Source organism: Petromyzon marinus, chromosome 1 (genome assembly GCF_048934315.1).
Source record: "Petromyzon marinus isolate PM22_M1 ecotype Great Lakes invasive population chromosome 1, UKy_Petmar_22M1.pri1.0, whole genome shotgun sequence".
In the NCBI taxonomy this organism is placed as follows: domain Eukaryota; kingdom Metazoa; phylum Chordata; class Hyperoartia; order Petromyzontiformes; family Petromyzontidae; genus Petromyzon; species Petromyzon marinus.
Genome location: NC_133667.1, coordinates 26,182,617 through 26,193,199, shown reverse-complemented (window position 1 = coordinate 26,193,199; position 10,583 = coordinate 26,182,617). Strand labels below are relative to the sequence as shown.

Genomic DNA, 10,583 nt, shown 5'->3' with positions numbered 1-10,583 from the left:
AATAAACTGCCTTAAAAGGAACATATAATGGGCAACGTTTCGGGCAATGACCCTTCTTGATAGCAGATAATTTATGTACCACACAACAATTTATTTTCTACGGGGGGGAAAGGTCCTTGCCCGAAACGTCGCCTATGACACGCGACGAACGCGTTGAGCTTCCAGTTGTCTCGCAGATGAGAAGCAAACGTCTCTTGGGCAACATGTCCACCCCGAGCCACGGCGAGCCCTCTCCATCGCTAAATAATCGGGCGGCATTACCCCCCCTGACATAAACGTGCCCCCCACCACCACCCCATAACCACCCACATCCACCCCCCACCATTACCCCCCACAATCCCCCACCATCACCCTTCCCCTCACCACAATCCCCCCCCACCCCAACAACACCCCCCCACACACCACCACCCCCACCCCCACAATTACCCTCCCCCCACACACCCCCACCCCCACCACACCCTCCCCTCCACCACCACAATCCCCCCACCCCCGCACCGTCACCAACCCTCCCCCCCCAGCCCACCAACACCCCCCACCCCACCAACCCCCCCCCCCTTGCGTGCCGCGAGATTACCGCCACCCCTCTCCATGATCCTCCAGCCACCCCGAACCACCACCTCGGACCCCCCGTAACGTCCCCCCCACCACCACCTCCACCACCTCCTGCTGCTCTCTCCACCCCATGGCGTTCCCTCTGCCCCGTCCGCGGCCCCCCGAGCTGCCGTCGCACCGCATGCGGAGGCTGGCGTGCGGGCAAGGCGCCGTGCGAGCCGTGCGCTTCAACGGTAACCGCAGCGGGAGTGGAGTGCGGCGGCCGTGGAGGGGCTCTCGGCAAGCCCACGGGCCGCTAGGATAGGCGCGAGGCTTCGGCCTGGAATCCAGGGGGTCGGCGAAACTTTCGCGACCACCGTCTCGTGTTCGCATCCGATCGTTACACTTTATTTTATTTACGCGATCTAACACCTCCCCCCTCCCCCCCGCAAAACAAAAACAAACTTATATTATGGATGATATTGGTCGCGAAAGCCTACGTGTTAAACATACTTTATTTTATTTATTTACACTCGGCACAATCATCACCATCATCAGTATCAGTCCTCTGATGTGAACAGAATAGGCGGCGTGACTGCGGGACGTACTAAACGTTTGTTTATCGAGGTTATGTGTCCCCGGCTATATGACTGTGCAAATTCCTTTTGCTCAGACAAGGCAAAGACACAGGTCCCGCGTGTAGACTGTAGGGGCAAGTGCTGTTAGCGAGCAGCACCTGTGAAGGCCGGCACGGCACACGAGGTGGTGGGGTGGCCAGCACCACGCCCGACCGCCTTTGTCTCCCCAGTGGCGATGTTTACACATACCCCACCAGGTACTCACTTGAGGCCGAGTGGACCTAGGGGAGGCCTAGGACCGGTTCAGATAATCGCTATCGCTGGTGTGGGCCGTGGGCGGGAACCGCTACACTACCGCTCCCCACACTCGGACAAGTTTAACACACGCATTGCACATGTGTGTGTGTTTAACACACGCATTGCACATGTGTGTGTGTTTAACACACGCATTGCACGTGTGTGTGTGTTTAACACACGCATTGAACGTGTGTGTGTGTTTAACACACGCATTGCACATGTGTGTGTTTAACTTTCTAGAGACTATTGAGGCAAGTGCTGTTAGCGAGCACTTATGAGTGGCCGGTAAGGGACACGTCAGAGCTGGATGGCGTTGACCAACACCACGTCCGGTCACCTTTGTCTTCCCCCAGAGCTGGTGTACAGTATTCGTTTAAGGCTGACAAGACCTAGGGGAGGTCAGCGCCGTTTCAGGTGGCACTCGCCGCCGATGTTTGCCGTGTTCAGGAATCGAACTAGGGACGCCGGGTCAGTAGCGCAGTGCTTCTACCGAGGTACACCCACCCAGCCAGCTCGAGTGGCGTTCACAGCTGGGTATATCTTTGTGCCCCCGTGTACTACAGCAGTCTTTACGTCCCTGTCTGCCGTAATGTCAGCGTGCTCGTGTCTCAGATTGTATAATAACCGACGGTCGACGCTATGCCTCCGTGTCCTCCGTGTCTGTGCGATGCAGTGGATGGGAACTACTGCCTGACGTGTGGCAGTGATAAATCCCTGAAGCTGTGGAACCCGGAGACCGGGAGGCTCCTTCACACGTACAGTGGACACGGATACGAGGTGCTGGACGCGGCTGGGTGAGACGACCTCTTTCTGCGTGTGCTCCCATTTCAATGTGTCCCCATGTCTACGTGTGTTCCCATGTCTACGTGTCTCAGCTTGTGCGATACTCTCATCTGCCTCTCCAAGTCCCCATGTGTCTCAGTTCACGTGATAAATGTCAGCTGACCTCATCTCCTTGTTTCTGTCTCCCTGTATCTTGTTTCCCCTGTGTCTCAGCTCGTGTGATAACTCGCAGCTGACCTCGTGTTCGTCGGACAAGACGGTCGCCTTGTGGGATGTGGCCAGCGGACACATGCTGAGGAAATTACGAGGACATGCGGGGGTACGGGAGACACAGGGACATGGTCACACACGGGGTACGTGGAGACACTAACACCCAGGGTTACAAAGGGGAGCTATCTGGACACATGGGGATATGGGGCCATGGGGGTAAGAGGAGAGACATGGGGACACATGGAGATAAGGGGTTACACAGGGATATGGAAGGGGCATGAGTACACACAGGAGGACGGGTTTTTGGAGACATGGCGATGTGTATAAACGTAAAAATGGTAATTTGAACACACGGGGACTCTTGTCTCTTCTGTCTCTCTGTGATTGTGTCCCCACAGAAGGTGAACTGTGTCCGCTTTAATGAGGAGTCAACAGTCATTTTGTCAGGTACGGCATAGTCTCATGTCCAATGTCATCACGTGTGTCTCCAAACAACGTACGTCCCCGTGCCCATACGTTCACATGTCCCTGTGTTCCAGGCTCAGAAGCAATGTCGGCACTCTGTTTGCTGAGGTGGGCCCTGTACCACCATTTGTGCCTTTGGCCCACCCAAGTTTACGTTCCTTAGTGGTGTATCACTGTTATGGTGGCCTACTCAACGACTCTACTGCTCCCCCTCCTCCCATTCAATAGGAGCTGGAGCTCGGCACTGCATGGAAGACACGTTTGGGATGTGAGTCATTGTGTGCCCGTGTTTATACCTATGTTCCCATGTCCACGTGTCCCTGTGTTCCAGACTCTGAAGACATCCATGAGATAATGGAATGTGACTGCTCGTGCTTTGCGTCCCTGTAACCCCTGTTCCCGTGTACCCTGTCACAGGCTCGGAGGACACGTCTGTGCGGTGCTGGGATGTGAGGACACGCGGACAACGTCCCATACAGACGCTGAGTGAAGCCACAGATGGAGTCACGGGGCTGGATGTCACCCAGGGGGACATCATCACGGGGTGGACAACACACGCACGGGGAACACCACGGGACATGCGGGACACATGCTTCACGACTGCCAACCAAACTCAATCACTCAAACACATTCCACTCCCAACCACTTTAAACCATAACTCCACAACCGCACACTCAACTATGCTTATCGACTCTCAACCATGCTAAACCCACTCAATCACAACCACACTCAGTCAACCATACACAGCCACACACCTGATCACTTAAGCACATTGAACCACTCAACTGTACTGCGGTCAACCACACTATGATGTTGTTCATGGTAATGATAATGACGATAACGGATGTTAATAATGATGCTGATGGTGTTGTTGGTGATGGTGTGTAGGTCGGTGGATGGCCGGGTGAGGAGGTACGACCTCCGCATGGGTCAACTTCACACAGACTTTGTGGGCAGTGAGTGACCCGACCCCAGACCTAACCCTGTCTTTGTAGAGCTTATTCGTTGGGTCTTTTGGTAAAGTAACGTAGATAGGTTCAAATTAAGCTTGTTGTGAGTGCATCTGTATGTATGTATGTGTGGGGAGCATTGACATAATAATTCCTGCTCTGTGTCACTAACAGGATGACCTGGCTTCAATTTCCTTCCACGGGTAATGTCAGTGGTGAGCAATATAAATAAATAGTCCTGCGCACCCCCCAGGTCAAATCCGCATAAAATAAGGACCAAGTGCAGTGTGTAAACAAAGACCTCCTTTGTGGACTGCTGGTCTTCAAAGGTACTCGCTAACAGCACTTGCTCCAACAGTCTGTTAAAGGCTATGCAGGGGATCTTTTTTGTTTGTTTGTAAATGAGTACATGAGTGTATGAGTGAATGTGTCATTGTGTTAGTGAGAAAGCATGCGAGTAACTTCATGTATGAGTTTTTGTATGTGCAAGTGGATATGTTAATGTATGCATATGACTATGCATGCTGTGTCGGCCCCGTGATGTTTGTGCCCATTATGAGAGACTGTGTCGTTGACGTGAGACTCTCGTGTGTGTGTGTGTTTATGTCTTTGTATATGTCTGTGAGGAGCGGTTAGTGCACTGCTATGAATGCGGAAAACCGAGTTCGATTCCCGGTTACGGCTAGCACCAGTGACGATTATCTAAACCAGTCCTGGGCCTCCTCTAGGTCGACTCGGCCTCAAATGTGTACCTGGTGCGATGTGTAAACATCGCCTCGAGGGAGACGAAGGCGGCCGGGCATGGTGCTGGCCGTCCATCCCCTTGTGTGCCGTGCCGACCTTCATAGATGCTCACTAAAAGTACTTGCCCCAATAGTCTGTTTAGACGATGTGGGGAATCTTTATCTGTTTTGTATTTGTGTGTCTCTATGTTGCCTAGGCCCTGTGGTGTGTGTGGCGATGACGCGAGACTCTCAGTGTTGCCTGAGCTCAGCCTTGGACTCGACATTGAGGCTCATGGACAATGACACGGGGGAGCTCCTCTCAGAGTACAGACATCAAACACCATCAACCCCATCAACATCGTCGTCACCATCATCCACATTACCACCATAAAAAAATCGATATCACCATCAACACCATCGTCAAAATAATCACCATCAAAATCGCCTCCATCAACATGAACACTAGTAACATAACCATCAACATCAATATCAACCGCATCACCAACATCACTTTCATCAACAATAAAACCACTTTATCAACATAACCATCATCAATATCACCACCGTCAACATAATCATCAACATCATTGGAATGACATGCGGTGCTCCTAAGGGTGGAGACATCATCACCAACTTTATCATGAACATCATTAAGACCAACCTCTATCATCTGTATCTGAGTTTCAATCTCCGTCTCAGTATCTGTGTCTTGGTATCTGTTTCTTGTTGAGTAGATATTTCTACGTGTGCTTGTCTCGCTGCTGCCGTGTCTCTGTTCCAGTGCCTCAGCATCTCAGTGTCCGTCTCTTCGCTTGTGTTTTACCCAGGAAAACCTCACTTAGTCTCAAGACACTTTTTTAGGAGGGTCCTGCCAAGTTATTACATTAGGGGGGGATGTTGCTGTGTGTAATATTAAATGAGTAATTTGTGGGTAATTTTTAAGCATTGGGATGTTTAGCCAATACTACCTACATCGTTTTTCTTTGCTATGGGAGGAAACAGGAGAACCCGGAGGAAAACTATGCAGAACGGGGGGAGAACATAAAAACGCCTCACAGTAAGGCACCAGAGTCAGGAATCGAACCCAGGACCTTCTTGCTGTGAGGCACGAGTGTTACTGCGGTTCCACCCTGCTGCCGCCCTTCTCAGTGACTCAGTGTCTGTGTCTCTGTCTCTAGGTACACAGGACACGTGAGTGGACGCTATAACCTCGACTGCGCGCTCTCAGAGCGAGACACCCATGTGGTGAGCGGCTCCGAGGATGGGAAGGTCTATTTCTGGGACCTCGTGCAGGTGACACCTCCTCATCACCACCTCCTCATCACTGCAACTATCTCATTTACATTCTCACCACAACCCTACATCTCCTCATCACCTTAGCACCTCTTCACCAACTCAACTCATGACACCACATACCCCCTTATTACATGAACCACATTTGCATCCCCTCACGAGATCTCCTCACAATCTCAACACCTCCTCACATGTCACCACCCCCCTACCACCTCCTCAATACACCTCACCTCCCCCTCTCACTACCTACCTGCCACCTCCTCACGACCACAATAACTGTGGTAAGTCAACAATGGGCATCCTATGTTGAGACTGGCCCATGCCGTAGGCATGTGGAATTTCCACTGCCAGATCAGGTTCATGGGCGGAGATGAGCACTGCCCTGTGCCCACTTCAGAATCAGAATTGTTATGTACACTGGAGGAATACGATGAGCTATAAAGCTCATTTTCACAGATGTCCAGTAGGAGTGGGTCAGAAAGTTACAACAAACAATACAAAAATACGATAAGTATAGGAAAGGTAAGCATCAATACCTCATTCCACCATTACCACCATGTTTTCTTATGTCTCCATGTCACCGTATCTCTCTGTCCACGTCTCTCTTGTGTCTGCTTCTCCGTGTATCTTTCATCCCTGTATCTCTGTGATGCCCTTGTGTCTCCACGTCTCTTTGACTACTTGTTTGCAGGCCTCACTCGCTCTCACTCTCGTCGTGGGCAGTGCAGTCGTCCACTCACTCTCGTTCCACCCAAGCAGCCCCATCCTCCTCACGGCATCTGAGGGGACGGTGGATGTGTGGATGACGAAGAGCGACGAGGAGAAAGCCGAGGAGAAAGAGGGGGCAACATAGGGGCCACAGATCACAACTTCGACCACACACTACACTTTATACCACACCATATTACACCACAGAAACGACATTAGCTTATACTACACAACGCAGCACACTAAACTCACAACACACACTTTACTACACAAAACACTAAACTAAACCTGACCACAAATGGTAGCTCAACGTGGTGGCTTATCATGTGGAAATTTATTGCAGCTAAATACTCGAAATGCATGTTTCTATATGTGGAGGGAAAAACCGGAGGACCCTAAGAAAAATCCACGGGGAGAACATGCAAACTCCAAATTTCCGGGCTTCAGGGTCAGGATTAAACCCATGACCTGTATACCAGGCAAGGGAGATAACATCTCGCACACACGACACCACACAGCCTATACACTATACTACATAACAGACATGATAACCTACACTATATACAGTGAGGGAAAAAAGTATTTGATCCCCTGCTGATTTTGTACGTTTGCCCACTGACAAAGAAATGATCAGTCTATAATTTTAATGGTAGGTTTATTTGAACAGTGAGAGACAGAATACCAACAAAAAAATCCAGAAAAACGCATGTCAAAAATGTTATAATTTGATTTGCATTTTAATGAGGGAAATAAGTATTTGACCCCTCTGCAAAACATGACTTAGTACTTGGTGGCAAAACCCTTGTTGGCAATCACAGAGGTCAGACGTTTCTTGTAGTTGGCCACCAGGTGTGCACACATCTCAGGAGGGATTTTGTCCCACTCCTCTTTGCAGATCTTCTCCAAGTCATTAAGGTTTCGAGGCTGACGTTTGGCAACTCGAACCTTCAGCTTCCTCCACAGATTTTCTATGGGATTAAGGTTTGGAGACTGGCTAGGCTACTCCAGGACCTTAATGTGCTTCTTCTTGAGCCACTCCTTTGTTGCCTTGGCCGTGTGTTTTGGGTCATTGTCATGCTGGAATACCCATCCATGACCCATTTTCAATGCCCTGGTTGAGGGAAGGAGGTTCTCACCCAAGATTTGACGGTACATGGCGGTGAAGTTGTCCTGTCCCCTTAGCAGAAAAACACCCCCAAAGCATAATGTTTCCACCTCCATGTTTGACGGTGGGGATGGTGTTCTTGGGGTCATAGGCAGCATTCCTCCTACTCCAAACACGGCGAGTTGAGTTGATGCCAAAGAGCTCCATTTTGGTTTCGTCTGACCACAACACTTTCACCCAGTTGTCCTCTGAATCATTCAGATGTTCATTGGCAAACTTCAGACGGGCATGTATATGTGCTTTCTTGAGCAGGGGGACCTTGCTGGCGCTGCAGGATTTCAGTCCTTCATGGCGAAGTGTGTTACCAATTGTTTTCTTGGTGACTATGGTCCCAGCTGCCTTGAGATCATTGAAAAGATCCTCCCGTGTAGTTCTGGGCTGATTCCTCACCGTTCTCATGATCATTGCAACTCCACGAGGTGAGATCTTGCATGGAGCCCCAGGCCGAGGGAGATTGACAGTTCTTTTGTGTTTCTTCCATTTGTGAATAATCGCACCAACTGTTGTCACCTCCAAGCTGCTTGGCAATGGTCTTGTAGCCCATTCCAGCCTTGTGTAGGTCTACAATCTTGTCCCTGACATCCTTGGAGAGCTCTTTGGTCTTGGCCATGGTGGAGAGTTTGGAATCTGATTGCGTCTGTGGACAGGTGTCTTTTATACAGGTAATAAGCTGAGATTAGGAGCACTCCCTTTCAGTGTGCTCCTAATCTCAGCTCGTTACCTGTATAAAAGACACCTGGGAGCCAGAAATCTTTCTGATTGATAGGGGGCAAATACTTATTTCCCTCATTAAAATGCAAATCAATTTATAACATTTTTGACATGCGTTTTTCTGGATTTTGTTGTTATTCTGTCTCACTGTTCAAATAAACCTACCATTAAAATTATAGACTGATCATTTCTTTGTCAGTGGGCAAACGTACAAAATCAGCAGGGGATCAAATATTTTTTTCCCTCACTATTATACTACACAAAATTGGTCAACGGATGGAGCATTTGTACAGTGGTTTGCGAGCCATATTCTGGGCCTGGTAACCTAAGTTAGATTTCTGGCTTTGGCTAACATCAGTGGCCAGTGACATCTGCACTGAACGAGGGCCTGCACCACGACACATTACACCATACAACGCACAACCTACACGACACATTATACTTCACTGTAAAACATTCAAAACACACTTGAACAGCAACAGCCCCCATTTACCATGAAGCGCTTATGCCAGGCTAGGTGCACGTTAAGGTTATGGGAAGTATCGAAGACTTGCTGGCAGAAGCACCACCTGTTCTCCACTGGCACACACTCTCACGCACTACACTACACTATTTACATGTACATTCGTCGTTGTCAGTCCATTGCTGGATGAGGGCCTCATGCCTTACATGTCATGGAGCAGAGGGGGGGGAGTTAATTGTACCTCAAGCGCTGTTGGCTACGTAGGGTGCGAAAGAAGTTCAACATACCAGTGTGATATATATCACACTGGTAAAGGGAGCATATTAATCCAATGGATTTTTCTGCAGTCATCTGCCCACAATACCCCCGCATGATGCCGTTGAGAAATGTACGATATACTTTGTTTATACTGTATTACACCAAACAGCACGCGTTTTGAAATAAAAGTTTTTAAATAAAAGTCATTGGGGTCAGGCGGTTGTGTGGGAGGGTTATGACAATGGGGACTTTTACTCCAATTTCTTACCAGCTGTCCTCTGGGCGTTGTCAGGAGAACAAAGAATCAGCTATGAATGTTCGTATTACAGAAGCGTTCGTGGAAGTATATATTACAGAACTACCTCTTGAGATCCCTCAACTCACCAATGTGTAACGCTAGGCGGCAGCGCTTTTCCCTCTGCCCCACTATCGAGTCATGTTAATCGCATGATAATAAAATATATCTAATTCTCAGCTAAAATGTAGCCTAATTTATAGTAAAATGAAATGTAACGTTTGTGTTTGCGCCTGGAGTCATTTCTGACCGACTGGAGACCATCTCGCTACACTTGAGAACTCGGTTTAAGCACCGGTAGTTGCCTCAATTCGAACCCAGCATCTCCGCGGTGTCTCGACTTGGCACTCGTGTCTCTTGAGCCATTTGGCCAGTGGGGACATGTCTTATGTCGCTTCTGAATTTAGTCCAAAGGAGATGCGGGGTCCTCATGACGAATGATTCACCTGTGTACGAGACACTGGGAACTCCTTTGATGAAAGCGGAAGACTCCGACCCTGTCTGGTCTGTATGAGATACATGAAAGACTTCGCCTAAAGATTCCGTTCGTGACCGATTGGAGATACGGGGGTGGGTGGTGATGGCTTATGATGAAAGCTCTGACCTTGCCTGCATGGGTTATAGCAGGCACGGGGTCGCTCACCGACCGTGTCTGTTCTGTAGGGAGGAGCTACAGGGCAAACTTATTAAGATTCTATCCGTGTCCGGTCGATCGGATAAACGTTGGGGTGGGGGGGCTTATTATGAAAGCGCCGACCTTGTCTGTATGGCCTATAGGAGGCACGGGGTCGCTCACCGACTGTCTATAGTCTGTAGGAGCTACAGGGAATACTTATTAATATTCCGTCCGTGTCCGGTCGATCGAATAAACGGGGAGCCCTTATTATGAAAATGCCGACCTTGTCTGCGTGGTCTAAAGGAGGCACAGGGACGCTCATTGTGAAGGCTCTCGCATTATCTTGGACAAATGACTCACAGGGGAACTCTTATTATGAAGGTTTTGCTCGTATCCAAGATATAGGAAAACCCTGGGGAACACTTATTGTGAAGGCGCTTATGAGCTCTTATTATACAGTCTATACCCGCATCTAATTTGTACGATCCATTTGGGGTTCTTATTGTGAAGTCTCTGCCCGTATCTGAGCACGAGG

General features: G+C 49.4%; 1 protein-coding gene across 1 annotated transcript; it reads left to right on the top strand.

The window, feature by feature from the left end:
• Positions 1-541: 541 nt before the first annotated feature.
• On the top strand, positions 542-9,343 carry WDR83 (WD repeat domain 83). The gene is made up of 9 exons (XM_032956971.2): positions 542-785; positions 2,080-2,200; positions 2,403-2,508; positions 2,798-2,846; positions 3,282-3,408; positions 3,753-3,820; positions 4,755-4,863; positions 5,718-5,832; positions 6,524-9,343. Exons 1-9 carry the CDS (start codon positions 683-685, stop codon positions 6,683-6,685), a joined length of 960 nt encoding a protein of 319 aa, XP_032812862.1. The 5' UTR covers positions 542-682; the 3' UTR covers positions 6,686-9,343.
• Positions 9,344-10,583: the final 1,240 nt, after the last annotated feature.

What these genes read in the sequence shown, in the direction of transcription:
- WDR83 (XM_032956971.2), top strand. Translation starts at nt 683, where the DNA reads ATGGCGTTCCCTCTGCCCCGTCCGCGGCCCCCCGAGCTGCCGTCGCAC. An exon ending in ACGGGGGAGCTCCTCTCAGA is followed by an intron (nt 4,864 to 5,717) that starts GTACAGACATCA and finishes CTCTGTCTCTAG; the next exon opens with GTACACAGGACACGTGAGTG. An exon ending in ATTTCTGGGACCTCGTGCAG is followed by an intron (nt 5,833 to 6,523) that starts GTGACACCTCCT and finishes ACTTGTTTGCAG; the next exon opens with GCCTCACTCGCTCTCACTCT.